The sequence below is a fragment of the Scatophagus argus genome, chromosome 14, assembly GCF_020382885.2.
Source record: "Scatophagus argus isolate fScaArg1 chromosome 14, fScaArg1.pri, whole genome shotgun sequence".
Lineage (NCBI taxonomy): Eukaryota > Metazoa > Chordata > Actinopteri > Scatophagidae > Scatophagus > Scatophagus argus.
The window spans coordinates 14,079,115-14,095,086 of record NC_058506.1 but is presented as its reverse complement, the minus strand read 5'-3'; the positions used below and the strand labels follow the sequence as shown (position 1 = coordinate 14,095,086).

The window sequence follows — 15,972 nt, the reverse complement described above, 5'->3', positions numbered from 1 at the left end:
TGATGGTGTGTTTCCCCTTTAATTCAAAGAGCGTAAGATATCCACGCCGCGCGCTTCCGCTCACCTCCAACGTGCGCGCGGCCGATATCCAACCGCGACCGTTAGCTGGGGCCGGGCAAATGCGGTGGTACCAAAGAGGAGAAAAAATCTGACCGACCGTGCCGGTGATGTGAAAAGTCACAATACCACAGCAAAATCAGGGTATCCCATCGCATGCTTAGACCTTTCAAGGGGATATGAGAATGACCCCTTTTCAGAGGGTAAGTTAGTAGTTTTTACACGCGTCCGTGTTTTTGTTTTGGCACTTAAAAATACTTGTTATTTTTGACGACGAATTACCTGCAGTGTCTGCGCTTTCCCGTTCCGATCTCAAAATGGCGGAGAGGCCGAAAGCTAAGCTAAGTGGCAAAGTTGGCATTCACAAGAGCATCGATTCAGAGACTGGGTGTGAAAATAATACCAAGGTGATGATATTCAACTATGCAGAATGTGATTGCGCTCTTAAAACCAGTTATGTGTTTCTCGGTCAATGTGTGATTGGTGTCGAGACACTTGTTGTGAACATTTGGCTAACGTTAGCTACGTCTATTTATGGGCGTTCTGCTGGGAACAGCTAACGTGGTACGTTAGCCCGGCTAAGCTAACTTAGATGCTGTCATCTAGCTGCCATATTTTTTACAGCCGGGTGCAAATATTCTGATGTTGCTAGCAAATACACTAATCAAATGCTAAATTTGAAACATTGACAAAGTTTGGTATGGACATATTTAAATTATGTGAGTCTGTAACAACTAAATAGTGTTGTACTGGTAAATATCAGCTAATAACTCCGTTAATCAAACTTGGTTTAAGTTACATATCCTATTCGACTTACATATTTTAACACCGAAGTAATGTTTTATTTTCAACAAGTGACTGTGCTGCTTAGGTACTTGTTGGCGGCCGTTGAATGTTTTCCTTTGGTGACTGTGTGTTAGTGTAATCTAGCCTGCTCAAACTGACAGCTTCAGTTAACGTCTGCGTTATCGCGCTAAGCTAACGTTAGCTGCAAAGGGCGTTGCTGAGCCATTGCTGCAACTTTGCCCTTGTGGGCATCGAATCTTGGAAAGACGTCACCCAATCTAGATATTGGACTCAGAACCGTTTCTCCAAAAACGCACAGCAGTCTAATTATTTTTGATGTTTTCATACATACTGCAAGCTTCCTAAATATAATCTATCACGGTTTGAGGAATCACGGTTAGGGTGGAGACTAGAAAAAGGGCCAGTACGAAATATACCAGTTCTTGAGATCTACAGGATTGTCGCGTGAGCTGAATTTTACTAGCCAACTGAACAGTCAGAAATTGTCCAGTAGCTTTCACTGCAAAGCATTAAATATTACAGTGCCTGTCTGGTTGTAGAATAGGCTGTGGACCTATTTAAATATGCTCAATTTTTCAAAGCACTCCAGCATCTCAACATTTTACCTGTGCTGTGTTTTCTAAAATAATAAGATGTTTTTGAAAGTGCAGTGAAGGTTTTAGTTCTGCTATATTTATGCCTGCATCTCCACTTATTCTTTTTCCTATCAATATGAGAAGAACTAAATGATGACTGCTGGAATTGATGGCATGTGCAGTATGTTTTAGATAATGGTTGAGTAACTTTTGAGCTTAGAGTGCTATTGTGGGACGTTAGACTAATATCACAATAAATCCTGAGACACCTTATTGGTTCAAGAAAATGTATTGAAGTACTGCGGGGCTAAGAAACTAAAACATTTGTTTTGATGTCTGATTTGTAATCAAACATGGCCTTGTGGTTCATTTGTGCCAGTAGGGACTTGTTTAGCTTGAAGGTCACCCATAAGGAGGGGCATTGTAGAACAGCTTCAGATAATCAACACACAATGACTGAAAACTTGATATGCAGCCTGAACTAATGCTGGTGGCTGGTTTAATTGCTGTTTTGTCAGTTTTACAGCGATTGTCTCTTCAAAATTCAGTGCTTCTTTGTGTAATTGTTTGTTGTGTTAAAATAACATTGAATTTGACGAAAAATATTTAGTATAGAACAACTTATAGACAAATTTTCTTAATCAACATTACATTTTCACGTTAATTTCTACATAGTTTTAGAGTGGTGCTTTTATACCAGAATTGATAACTGTTGTTCATTTGGTAAAGACTTGGTCACATCAGTGTACTGTTTGCATGACTGAACATGCCACTGTGACCAAGACAAATTTTTAGGGCTCTGAGAAAACCAGATGAGGCATGATTGACGTCACTCCTTGTTATTGTAGCCTAATGGGAGCTTAAATTCATGTAATCTGTTCACCTTTTTAGATTTTACATTTTAAACCAGACAAGACAATATGTTTTGGTAAAATTTTGTAGTTCTTGAGAGAGAGCAGAGAGGATGCAGAGACTCAACCACCACTTAGTGACGTCCCAGTTTTCTTCAGTGGCAGGTAAATTAAATTTGGATGTCATGCTGCCCGTGCTCTCAATTGTCTGCACACTACGCATGTAGTCAGTCACATATTGAGGTGAGATTGTTTTTCCATCTAAAATGCATTATTACTACTCAAATGTGATTTTTTTTTTTCCTCAATTTTTTAAAGGAAAGGCTTTCTATTACAATTCATACCAGGGATGTCCTGGTCAAGTTTTGTGGCCCTTAAGCAGCTAGAATGTACATTTTGATTAATAGTGGAAGACAGAGATGAGGCACAGCAGTTTAATGCTCCTCGTTTTGCTAAACACCCCAAAGGTCATACACACTTGGAAATGATTGCACCAGAGCTTGTTTGGCCTGTTATCAAGCTACTCACACAATTAACTTTAGGTAGTGACGATGAATGCGATCCGGCCATAAAAAGAGAAGCTGCTACCTGAATGTTTTTACACCGATGCTTGTGGAGAGATAACAGATTTGCCGCTGTCGATCATTGGTGCAGTCGAATGATTTATCACATTCAAACTTCAGTATATTAACATGTATTCATTTTCTTCACACAACCCATTAAATAAATCAGCATTTTCCGTTTTTAGCAATTTGCAACTTGTACTCTTTGGTTTTGCTTAATGATTTGGCTTTTTTTTTGTTTTTTTTACTTCAGTTTCTTGTTATTTGTCAGCTCACATATATACTGATAACGTAATGTCTGAAATTAGCTCGTATCGGCTGATACATCTCTAATTTATACACTTTGAGAGTTTAAACAGGAGGTTGTTTGATGATAGAGGCCAGGGTTTTGCGTCAGCGTATTGCCATCTTGAAGGGATTGTCAAAATGAGCCGTGATTGTGGAGTGCAGCCCACTGAGTCAAGCTAAGGGGTGAATGAGCTGATGGTTTGAGATCATCATAGAGCTTCTACTTTTCAGGTGATTTATTGAGATTGTGATATAAATGTCCTCTTACTTAGCAGTGTTTCCTATAGAGTTTCGTTGGGATGGCCATCCAGGTACATTAATGGCCACCAAAGATCGGTGCCAGATGGATCACCAAAGAATATTTGGCAATCTGTTTTTATTTTCTTTTTTCTTTTTGTCCGACACCATCCACAATTGATGAAGTAGACAATCTCCTGTCATTCTACCCCTCCCATCTACTGAGTATTGACAGTCATGTTCTGCAGAGACAGGGAGAGAGAGAAGTTCTTGGGTATTAAATGCACTGATTGATGTGTGACCTCTCCTGTTTAAGCTTGTAAGTACACTTGCTTGGAAGTGCAAGTGTGCTTGCAATGTCATTTGGTACCAGGTTGCTTTTAATCATTTTGCTATGTCACGAACAAGAAGCCTCCTCCACGTGCTCCTCAGCCACTAATGAAGAAAGTCAAGAGAAAAGAGAAAGACAGTCAAGTCAAGTCAAAGACACTGACTGAGATAAACAGAAAGAGGTGGGGTGGGGAAAGCTGCTCTGTGGGCAGTCAGAGACCAGAGGTGTAGAAGCCTGTGTCTGGGGAAAGAGACGTGAGTAAACCATAAAATTAGGTGGACAGTTGCTGTGTTATGCAGCATCATTGCAATACATTTTGTGTAATCTGTAATGCAAAGGAATTAACAAATACCTTGTTAAAAAAATGTTTGCAGGATTCTTTAGGCAAACAAATTAAGAAAACTAAAAAGTGTAACAGAAAATTGATTTAATTAAGGAACAGTATCTCCAGAAATTTTGAATGTTTTTTGTGTTTTATAGATGGCTGTTTTGTCCAAATGGATTTAATAGTATCCATCATCTGTGTTTTGTGTAGTGTATCTGCAATGCACAGATTTAGATTTAGTCACAGCCTGGATGTTGGTACCATGTTGCCAGTGTTCATTCTAGGCAGCTTCCTGTTCCCCTTGTTCTGTTTTACTACAAATACTACACATATGATTGAGTAGTAACTAAGCAATTTCCCCTAGGGATCAATAAAGTATTTCTGATTCTGATTCAGGTTTTACAGCAGTGTTTCTCTTAAAAGTTTGTCAGGCCCGATGTTATGCTCCCAATAACAGATGAGATGTGTGTGTTGGTATATTGATGCAATCCACTTCGATCAATGTGCCAATTTGTATTTATGTTCAAATTTTGTTCACTCATTACATCCAAAAATATCACAAGGAGAGGATGATTTAATGAGATGTATTCATTGCATGAATATGTATGTATTTATTTACTGCATAATACTGTGTAACTGTATGATATCAGTCATTCATCAATAGCACAAAAATACAGTATAAGCTAATCACTTTTCCATTTGTGATATGCTCAACCAATTGCAGCTTACCATGGGTAGTCTGGTACAACTTAGGGCTATATTTGGGGCCCCTTCAACCACTCTGGGCCCAAGCCACATTGTTGATGTGTGCCTTTATTTTGTATCCTGGAGCTGGAGTCTTGTAAGCAAGTCTTGACTTTACTCGAGTCCCTCACTTTTGCCCCTCTGACTTTTTTCTCATTTGCCTGTCTCACTTGTCCCACTTGTGCCCTTTTTCCCATCTTTATTTTTGCTTGGCTGTGGAGTTTTGGAGAAAAACATTAATGTATTTGGTAGTGGTTGTCTGTCCCCTGCATTCGAGCCTTTTATCTTCACTGGCAGCACCATTCTCATGTTAGTTGACATTTATTCCATGTGCTTGTGCTCCATAGTCACTTACAGACTCTGACAGCAGTGGCACCCACATCATGTCAAGAGTTTTCCAGGCAGTGACACAGGAATTGACTCAGGTTTCAGAACAGTACCACAAAGAGGCTTTCACATACACAAGTAATTGATTTTCAAATCAAAGGATTTTTGGTTTTAAGGTTTTTTCATTTTAACTTGGTAGAGGTTCCCGTTGGCTTGCCAGGCTTGTTCAGTTAAAGGGGAAACACTGATTATATGTGTTGGTGCGGTGGGTTGTGTGCGTGGTCGTGTATGTGTATCGCTGTATTGTTAGGTCCAAGTCATCTACCATCTGTATCTTGCTTGAATCTCTAATTTCATCGCTATGGCTTTTGTCCCTGTCGACAGTCTGTGTATTTTTGTGTACTTTCTGTCATATGTCCTTGGCAAAAGAATGCTGAGTTTGTGGAGGAACAATGACTTGTGTGATCATTTTTACAGGCCCCTACTGGCATTTCCAGAAAATGACTCTTTGTTCTACTTTACTGTTTACAGACATTTAAATTCAAATGATGTATTCATGTACTGCAGCTGGAAAATATCTTTTCCCCTCTGTTCGCTTTCAAAGTAAGCCTGATCATGTTGTCCCAGGGGTAGGAGGTGGTCAGTTCAGCACCTTGCTCAGGGATACCTACGGTACTTTTAGAAAAACCCTTCAGCTGGGCGTTTAAAAAAATTTGTTTTGGACCCTTGACCTGACCACATGTAGTATTCACAGACAGAGTGGGGAGGAGCAAAGTCGTCACTCCAAATGCAAGTGGAACCATGTTATAATGCCAAGTGTGAAGATACAATACTTTTTATGGGTGCAAATAAGCAATCAATGCATTTTAGGGCTGAAGTGGACTTAGCGCTCAGATGATCGCACAGGTTGTAAACAAACCACTCTACATCATTTCCTTTGATAAGCCTGACACATAGACAGGACCTTGAACTCTTCTTTATTTATGACTGTCTTTGTTCCGCTATTTAATGCTAAGACTACAAAACTGTACATTTGCCTTTCACTGATAATTGGAGGACTCTTGCAGGTCTTAAAAATATTTTTTAACTGACTGAAACTAGACGCCATAGTGTCATTAGTTTATTTTGCATATCAATTTATGTATGTATTCCCTTAAAACATTTCCATCAAATACAGTTGCCGGTGAAGCTCAGGAGTCTCGGGCGGGTACAGAAGACACAGAGATCGCCTTAGTTATGTAATAGTTTAGAGGTTGGTCTCTTTGGTCAAATTTTTGAGACATGCTGTGGGTGCTGCTCAGCTAAAATCACTAGATCTCTCCTGTCACCTCAGCACTCATCATTTTTGCAGGGAGGAAAAAGGGGTTCATTCTAGGACGCTTCTGGCCAAATGTTTTGTTGTCGTCTGCTGCTTCGATGATTTCACTGAAAGAAATGCTCCAGTGCTCATCTGTGAAGTAAAAAAATATATGCAGAATGTTAGAAGTATCATTCAATTATTTATTTTCTTGAAGTAGTTTTTTTTGTGTTTAGAAGCAGTAGCTGGCAGCAGACAGTGAAACTGACAAGAACGCTGCACCAGACAATAATGCACGCAAGGGTGGCTTGCCTTGAAAGTCCTCCCTCTGTGTCTGGGGTTAATCGCGTTAGCTGCTGTCCAGTCCCATCTTTACATTGCACTGTCAGCTGTATGGAGGACTTGTAGTCTCTATCACTCAGAAACACACACACAGAGTATATAGACTTCAGGTTGTCTGGTCTAGCCGCTAAGCAGCTTAGTGCTATTGTGGCTCCAGGTACCAGCAGTGTTGAAGCTCAGGAAGTGAACGTTCTTATTAGCTTCACAATCTCTGAGTGTCATGTTTTGATAAGTCAGTTTGTGCTGTTGATCTGTGCTCTTTTACTGGGATGGTTACGTGCCCTAGAACTCAAATTTAAAACCAAAATTAATGCAAGTATGTCTTACACTCCCATGAAATAATAATGACTTCCTGTCATTAATTAATTTAATATTGTACTGTAAGGTTTTGTATCACTTCACTTCTTTGTTTTACTTAAAGAAGGTAGATAAGAAATCTTGTTATAGAACCAATTTGTGCAGATGCCTAATTTTTCCTATTTTTCCTCTCTCTGTTCATCAGGTGATGGGCACATCTGATCAGTGAGTGAGATTTGGACCACCGAGAATACTTGTGGAGCCTTGTTCCAGCAGTTGATTGACAGCAGCATTTCCAGTTTACCTCCCTCTGCGTGGCACTCTTCTCGCCACCTCTGAGTCTCCGAAGGAAGAACATCACTGAGGGATCGGACCTCCCCAACACACACTTTCCTGCCAGACTCTCCCAGCATATCACCCTCACCTCCCCAAGAGGGAGAGAACAGCAGCCACCATGGTGCTGTCACAGAGACAAAGAGATGAACTGTGAGTGCCTGGATGTAAATATGTGGGTGTGTAGGCTCATTAGACATGTAAGCAAGAACAGACATGTAGACTAACATGTCATAAGGAGGAACACTTTCATCTGAGTGCACACATGTAGCCTTTGTAGCATTACCTCTTAAATTTGACCACAAGGCTCAAATGTACATTACTTGTTTTCCTCTCTTGATAGAAAGCTGTTTGTTAGTCATCCAGAAGAGGTTAATGTAGATGTTGTAAGAAAATGCATTCCGTTACAAAAATTTATAATCATGGAGAAAATGTGAAGAGATCTAAGCTTCAAGGTGCCTCACTTGATAGCTGCTTAGTGAATATTTCATAACCCACATGACAGGAGCAAAGAAGTGAGGGGGGATGGGGATGGAGGAGGAACTTAACAAAATGATTGCTGGTTATTGTGACCAGCACTGTGCTGTGACATCTGCTCCCCAGTCCACGCAGCACAAAACAGGAGATGTTTTATTTTCTAAGTTACTGTCCTCAGTCATGAAAATCTGGACTGTTTAAGTTCTTATGAGTTTAAAATACAATTTGATTGGAAGATTATGTAGAAATCCTCCTACAAGTAATGGCTTAATGTTTAAGTATACATACAATTGAATTACGGTTACAGTTGTCAGTGGCTCAAAGTAACGCTGAAACTACAGCTGAAATTTAGCACCGATACTCATGAAATATTCGCCTTTCTTCTCATAAAAAATCTGGTCTTCTTATTTATATAACAGTGTGTGTGTGTGATTGTGTATTTGTGTGTTAAAGGTTGCATTTCCATGTGCTTGTGGTTGCCCAGTCCGTGTGCCATCCATGCTTCGTGTTCTCTCTTTGTGGCGAGTCTCAGGTTTCCATAGCAGCTAAAACATAGTTTCCCAGTGATCTGGTCCTTATGTTTTGTTTTCTTCACTGAAGGATTGTAATTTCTTAGGGCACACATTCAGTTGTGCTGACATTTAAGGTGGAACTGTGAAACTTAAATCCCATTGCTCCTATTTGTTAGACAGGGTGTGGTCTCCTTTCTTTTAAGGAGGAACCATTATTTCTCTTAAGGTGGATATTTAATACATGACCACCTCTTTTTGAATTTTTTTGACAGGTACTTAATTTAGCAGAATTTTGGGCAGATCCGCGGGTTATGTGTGCTAGAATGATTGAGGACCTAATCTGTAATTAGTGATAAATTAATTGCTAGGACCTGAAAAATCTGATTAATTAATTAATTTATTCTCTATTCTCTCTCCCCAGAAACCGAGCTATAGCAGACTATCTCCGTTCCAATGGATACGAGGAGGCCTATTCCACCTTCAAGAAAGAAGCAGAACTAGATATGGTAAGGAGAGACAGGTGCACAAAAATGTCAAAACAAATGACGAAAACTTCTGAGTGTTTGCCTTTTCTCCATTCATAGAATGAAGAGGTAGATAAAAAGTATGCTGGGCTTTTGGAAAAGAAATGGACTTCAGTCATCAGATTACAGAAGAAGGTAAGGAATGTTTCTGTTCTAGTAGACAGAGTACTTTAAAATTGCCTTAGATATTGGGTGCATGCTGGACATTTCACATATGTAAGACAGACCAGACTTTTTTGGTTATTGGCTTGTTTTTTTTTTTTTTACTTAGATTTAGTCTAATCTAAATCTAAGCATTTGCTGATAACTGACTCTTCTGACTCACCATTCTGCCACAGGTGATGGAGTTGGAGTCGAAGTTGAATGAAGCAAAGGAGGAGATGACACACGGAGGATCTGTAGGTCAGAAGAGGGACCCCAAGGAGTGGATCCCCCGCCCCCCAGAGAGATACGCCCTGAGTGGGCACCGCGCCCCGGTCACGCGTGTTATATTCCACCCTGTCTTCTCTGTCATGGTCACAGCCTCTGAGGATGCTACCATCAAGGTGCTTGTGTGTGTGTGTGTTTAGAACTAGGGCTTACACTTTGAGCTGCCAGTCCATTAGGTTCAGCTGGCTACAAGTTGATATTTAGTTTTTGTTGAGTGTGTCTACCCACCATATGTCTGTGGGGAAAGACAAAAACACCACTGAAACACTATTTAATCTGATGCAATAAAATCCACTTCACTACAGAGTCCAGAATGCCCATGGAGTTAAATCAATATATTTCTGACACAGTTTCAAGTAACACTGGAGTGTGTGTGTTAGATTGTATTACATTTAACCCAGTAAACCTGCATTACAGCTGGCGACTGTACAAATGTATCACAGTACACTGGGAGAAATGGTATTGATAAATTGCATATTTTGAAATGTTTAACTTTTTTTGAGTCTTCTAAAGTGAGTAAAATGTGTCTCCAGCAGAAATATTAAAGCACAGTGATGGCTGTGTGCAGCAGCATTCATAACAAAATCGTGAGTGTTGCAGCACACCACACTGTAGCCTCTGCAGCCCTGACCCTTCAGATCAAAGCTGTACTGCAGATCTGTGTCTGTTCTCCCTTTTTATCCTCTGTGCTTCTGCTTCGACGTGCTTTTCCCCCTCCACCTCCTCCCTTTATCCTGCCTTCCTCCCTCCCTGCTTCCCTTCACTCTTTTTTTCTGCTTTGTCACTGCGCATCTGTGTGGAGATCGGCTGATGCTCATGTTGTCAGAGGCAACGCTCCCAGAGCGCAGCACCTTGGGAAATAGGCAAATCTGTTTCTCTTTCAACCCATCCCCCCTTTTCAGCCTTTTTATTCAATAAACAGTTAAACACTGTCAGCACATTGTTTCATTTATACAGCTTTATTGTAGTTATAAGGATATCCTCAACAAGTTAAACAGTCCGGCCCAGTGTCTACTTGCACTGTTTTCTGCATTTAAATTGGAGTTAATGTCAAAACATGTCATCCAATCTACAGCCCATCCTACATGTTAAAAATACAATTTTTGAGCTCTAAAATCTTGACCCACTGCTGACTTTCCATTCCTCTGATCACTTTGTTGTGAAGCCACTAGACTTAAATTGGACCAACGTGTGATATTTCTTCGTGACGTTTTATTTTTAGGGAAGGTATACATCTCTGTCTGATATTTAGGGAGGGTGAGACTGAAGTGCATCAATGACTGACTACTGCTGTTTGTGTGTCTGTTTTTAGGTGTGGGACTATGAAGCAGGGGACTTTGAGCGAACCCTGAAGGGCCACACAGACTCTGTGCAGGACATCTCCTTTGACCAGACAGGAAAGCTGCTGGCCTCATGTTCAGCTGACATGAGCATCAAGCTTTGGGACTTTCAGGGGTTTGAGTGCATCCGAACAATGCATGGTGAGCGATATTTACAGATTTACAAACGGTTAGAGTACAGGAACACCTGTTACAAATAAGTACTAGATGGAAGCAGATCAGTCGCAGAACTTAACTCCTGACTGTGTTGTCCAGGCCACGATCACAATGTGTCATCTGTAGCCATCATGCCAAATGGTGACCACATAGTGTCTGCCTCCAGAGACAAGACCATCAAGATGTGGGAGGTAGCCACAGGGTAAGTGCGGGGGGAGCCTCGTTTCAGCACTCACTACCATCTCTTACTGAGACTTAGATTGATGTAATTTTCCGTTTTGTGCATAACCTTTTTTCCCATATCCCAGTACCATATCATTATTGCTCCTTTATTCATGATTATATTGCATTAGTTTTTGATTAATATCTCCACTTACAGGTACTGCGTGAAGACATTTGCAGGCCACAGGGAGTGGGTGAGGATGGTGCGTCCCAACCAGGATGGCTCATTGATCGCCAGCTGCTCCAATGATCAGACGGTGCGCGTCTGGGTGGTCGCTTCGAAGGAGTGCAAAGCCGAGTTGCGGGAGCATGAACATGTGGTAGAGTGTATCGCCTGGGCCCCTGACAGTGCTCACCCCACCATCCTGGAGGCCACAGGCTCAGAGGTGTGTACAGCTGCTGCAGGATTTGTCATTTACCTATAGAGGATGTTTGTGCGTGTTTGGTTCAGCTGCAAGGTTACCCACAATTGATGATAGTAAAGACAAACCATGTGCACTGAAATAATGACTCCTATCTGGCTGTTGGTTGAGTGATTAGATGACCGGTTTAAAAGCTAATGTGGATATCATTAATGTTTTAAGAATTTAATAGCTCAAAATAAATTTTGAAATGATACCTAACTGCACTGAAGTTGCCCTGTAGCCAGCCACTGTTTAATACATCTTCCCCCTGTTTCTCTGTTTTGCAGAGCAAGAAGAGTGGAAAACCTGGGCCCTTCCTTCTCTCTGGATCCAGAGATAAAACAATTAAGATGTGGGATGTCAGCATTGGCATCTGCCTTATGACTCTGGTGAGTACTCTAAGCACTGGCTGACTATGACTCTTACTGCTTCTGACTGAGGGGAGTGGTAGGTAATCAGATGTGTTTCTTCAGGTGGGACACGACAACTGGGTGCGTGGGGTGTTGTTCCACCCTGGAGGAAGATTCATAGTGAGCTGTGCTGATGACAAAACCCTTAGGATCTGGGACTACAAGAATAAACGCTGCATGAAGACCCTGTGTGCCCATGAACACTTTGTTACCTCTCTGGGTAAGACACACTTATTACGGGAATTAATTTTACATCTCGTGCACCTCAAATATCTAACATTAACCTGTACTTAACCACTAATAAAACAGAACCTAAGCCTTAGCTGAAATGCTCACTTTTTACATACTCGTTTCAGCCTCGTGAAATGTTTAAACTGTTGAGTTTGTCTTGAATGCAGCAAAACAAATGTTTACCTCTCTTGCAGATTTCCACAAGACTGCTCCCTACGTGGTGACGGGCAGTGTCGATCAAACAGTCAAAGTCTGGGAGTGCCGCTGAGACTGCCTCCATCTCTCCATCCCTGTTCTGCTCCCCTCTTCCTAACTCCAAAAACAGCCCTGAATCCCCACCTTACAACAACCCCGCTCCTGCACCTCAGCCCTTTCTCTTGTGTCCTGACTACCAGCCCAGCCCCTCATCTCTCGCACTCCAAACCATAGCTGACCATGGCGCTTTACCTTCTCGCCATCCTCTCCCTCCCCTCGCTCCCCTCTCCTCCCCTCCTCCCCTACATCGGTCCAGCCCTATTAAGATGACTATCGTCCTTTTATGTAAATTATTCTGGATGTAGGGTACGCTTAATAAATGTCACGCAATCTCTGACACATAAACACACTCAAAAGATAAGAAGTATTCCTTGCATGGTGAATCAAACAAAAAAAATTGTATACTGTTAAATTTGCCGAATTTGCATACTGTTGTCAAGACTTCCTGTCGGATCAAAGGGTAACATATCCTTGTGTGCTGGCGCAGGTGGATTTCGGTTAACTGACTGACCGCACCCCTTGTTGAGGGGGTTTAGGTTTTGTTTTGTTCTACTCCATGCTTCCATTGTTGTGGCCTGTCACTGCGCGGATGGTGGGAGGAAAGTAAGCGTAAAAGAAAGAGAACGAGTGAAAAGCTGTCCCGGAGAGGATGATAACCAGTTGAAGAAAAAAATGAAGCAGGATGCAGCTCCTTAGTTGAATCACGAGTTTCTGTGGGCGACTGCACATGTACGTGTGTGCATACATCGTGTGTGTGTGTATGTTTGTATAATATGACGGGAACCTCTCCATCGTCTCTGCTCTGATGGTCAGAGGAGAGACGGGCAAAGTTTCTCACCCACTGTGTTCATTCATGCTACTTCATCTCTTTTAACAAACTTGCTTTCTAGTAGACACTCACAGGACCTTAATGATCCCTAAGCTGCTCAGAGCACAGGCACACGCCCCATAGCAAAAGTGTGTTTAACAGAGGAAAAAGTCTGCTCACCTTTTATGAGGTTTGTGTGTGTGTGTGTACGTCGGCCCAGAGAATCGCCCAGTGCCCTCTCTCTCGCTAACTCTGCCTTGTTAACCCACTGAGGGCTCCCTCACGGGATATTCATTCTGCTTTCTGTGGTTTCACTGCTCTCTTCACACACACACATACACATACACTCACAAATGCACATACACGCACAGTAAAAATTGTGTATCAATATATCTGGATGTCATTGTTTGCAACATAATGAAATAAAATTCTGTAAATATAAGTTACCTGTTTGTGTGCTTTCTTTTGAGGAATGGAGCTTGAAACGAGATGATGGGGGGAAAGAAAGCCTCTGGGAAACAGTTTCATAGTGAGGTCAGATGTGTTGAACTTTGTCCATCCTGAACAGCCTTATTTCGATTTAGGTTGGCATAGTAGGAAATTCTCTTGACTTGTACTGAAATTGGCAATATTTAGACTCCATTCTTACAAGGTTTTCTGGAAATTTTTCATATTTCATATATTCTCAATCATTTAATCTGTCTAACTCTGGCTGTTGTGCGCTGTGGCAGTTGAAAATTTGGGCATTTTGAAATACTATTAGTTCAACTATCAGTTTGTGAAATGGAGATCAGTGACCCACAAAATGAGTGGCCCACAAAATTAAGTGCTAAGATGTTCTTTTGAAAAATGGGTTCATACCATCATAAGAATAAAGAGCTTCCGGGAATAAAAGGGGTCATGAGATTAAAAACTGGAAAACTGCTGCACTAGACAGCAAGTATTATTTATGTATAACCAACTACCAGGCTCTGGCGCACTGATTTAAGGGATGCTACTGCAAGGCCTCTTAGCATTTTTAGCCACCTGCTAGCTGAGCAAAGGTCAGAGTGTGGACGCAGTTATTGATGCATGCAGAAGAGGAACAGATCTTTTTTTGTTGTTGTTTGTTTTTTGAGATGGAAACGGTGTAGCACTGATACTTGTATAATAACATCTGACATTTATTCCTCGGGTTCAGCCCAGTTGCTTACACTGCAGGCTCACACTGGAGAGGCAGAGGCATCAGGAGGCAGCAGGCACAGTTCAGGCCCCCCTGATCAATTATGTACGGTGCCCCAGCCTACCTCAAACAGACACACACACAGCAGTTACTCTGTCGCTGTTGCCAGGATACCAAATGTGCGCACACCACACCTTGCTCTGTCCTGCAGGTCCGTGAGGGTGGAGTAAAGCGTAAAATGCAGATGGAAACGAAGGGGAAAGTTCTCACACCACCAGGTTCAACTGAGGGACAGCGACAATGGGGTCACGGTATGGTTTGCGCTGAAGCTGGTGAGCTTACACGTGTGCAAGTGCCTTCATCTGGGACTTAATGAAAGGATAATAAACCTGTCTCGGTCTGAAACTCCTGTTCCTCAGCGGAGGCACCGGAGTAGAAACATTGGCCTACATCCGCCCGTCACCACGCTCTCCTTCCTTGCACTCACTTTTTTTTTTTTTTCCTCCCCCTCATGCGAGCTCAAAGCATCATAACAGGACAGAAGAAGCTCACTTTCTCATTTATACCGCTTCTAGGTCAGGTCATCACAGAGGAGGTATGAACCACCACTGATGATGTGTTGAGAATTTCAAGGTCAGTGTAGGCTACACACCAACACCTGCCTCTGTCAGGTGCAGCAGCATTGATTCTCCCACAGAGGATTGTAACCTACAGTCCTAAGCAGCAGGCTGGCCTGTCTTTATGCAGGAAGACATTGACAAGAAGAGAGAGCTGCAGGGTCTGTATTAATATATAGGTTTGTGTGTCACCCCGGTATAGCTTACGTGTGTTCCGCTAGTTTACGTGACCGACGTACTAATCCCATCATAGCCCAACGATGAGTAGGTCTGGAGCAGTTTTGGACGAGGTATGTTCCAGGATGCGGCGCCCTCTAGTGGTAACACACACACATGGAGAGGTTCAATGTCCCTATAAGGCAAAAAAGCAGCGGCACTGTGAGCAGTGGTCACATGGATATCACGGAAAAGCGTAATAAACCTGAACATGTTGTCGCTCTATGGAGGCAGCAGAGGAGAAACGTGAAAGTGAAATTGTTTTTTAATATTCATTGTGTCTGCATAATGACAGTGAGACAGGTGACATTGTTAACTTTCCACCTTAGGGAACTGTCTAACAATTAATGATGGTGACAATACATCGCACTGTCATTCTCTTGACATCCTTGACATGAATTTAAATTTTGAGTGGCAAGTATAAGATTATAATTGGGTTTGGAGTTATGGAAATATGTTTTGATTCGGAATTAAACTTTTGATCCTCCCTGGTTTGTATGTGAGAAATGTCCCCTATTTTGTGCATTCATCTCATACAACCCAAGCAACAAATCTACAAGTTCTTAGTTTGGCCAATTAATTCTGTCCTTCTCGTCCCCTTGTGTCCATGATGCCACACACTCCTTGCTTGGTCCATTTCATTTCTCTTTAATATCCAGTAGTGATGCAGCGCTTCTAACTGGGTCAGCCCGTCCCTGCCTCACATCCGTCCCACCCTCCTCATCTCTCCATTTCACCCCCTCCTCCGCCTCCCCTTTTTCCTCTGTATGTGCATCCCTATAGAGATTTTTTTCATGCAGCTCATGTGCTTACCATGTGCAGCAGCTCTCTCCTC

The 15,972-nt window shown here is 41.9% G+C and overlaps 1 protein-coding gene across 2 annotated transcripts; it reads left to right on the top strand.

Annotated features, from left to right (window-relative positions):
- Positions 1-67: 67 nt before the first annotated feature.
- Positions 68-13,584, top strand: LOC124070789 (lissencephaly-1 homolog B). Of its 2 annotated transcripts, none has more exons than XM_046411017.1 (11): positions 68-260; positions 7,247-7,527; positions 8,785-8,869; positions 8,948-9,022; positions 9,226-9,432; positions 10,629-10,797; positions 10,912-11,014; positions 11,192-11,420; positions 11,726-11,827; positions 11,912-12,068; positions 12,274-13,584. In XM_046411017.1, the coding sequence occupies exons 2-11, from the start codon at positions 7,496-7,498 to the stop codon at positions 12,345-12,347; spliced, it is 1,233 nt and encodes a 410-aa protein (XP_046266973.1). In that variant the 5' UTR covers positions 68-260; positions 7,247-7,495; the 3' UTR covers positions 12,348-13,584. The 2 variants fall into 2 exon arrangements, with proteins under 2 accessions (XP_046266973.1, XP_046266974.1); XM_046411018.1 differs by lacking the exon at positions 68-260 and adding an exon at positions 310-464.
- The last annotated feature ends 2,388 nt before the right edge of the window (positions 13,585-15,972 follow it).

What these genes read in the sequence shown, in the direction of transcription:
- LOC124070789 (XM_046411017.1), top strand. Translation starts at nt 7,496, where the DNA reads ATGGTGCTGTCACAGAGACAAAGAGATGAACT. An exon ending in CAGAGACAAAGAGATGAACT is followed by an intron (nt 7,528 to 8,784) that starts GTGAGTGCCTGG and finishes CTCTCTCCCCAG; the next exon opens with AAACCGAGCTATAGCAGACT. An exon ending in GCATCTGCCTTATGACTCTG is followed by an intron (nt 11,828 to 11,911) that starts GTGAGTACTCTA and finishes GTGTTTCTTCAG; the next exon opens with GTGGGACACGACAACTGGGT.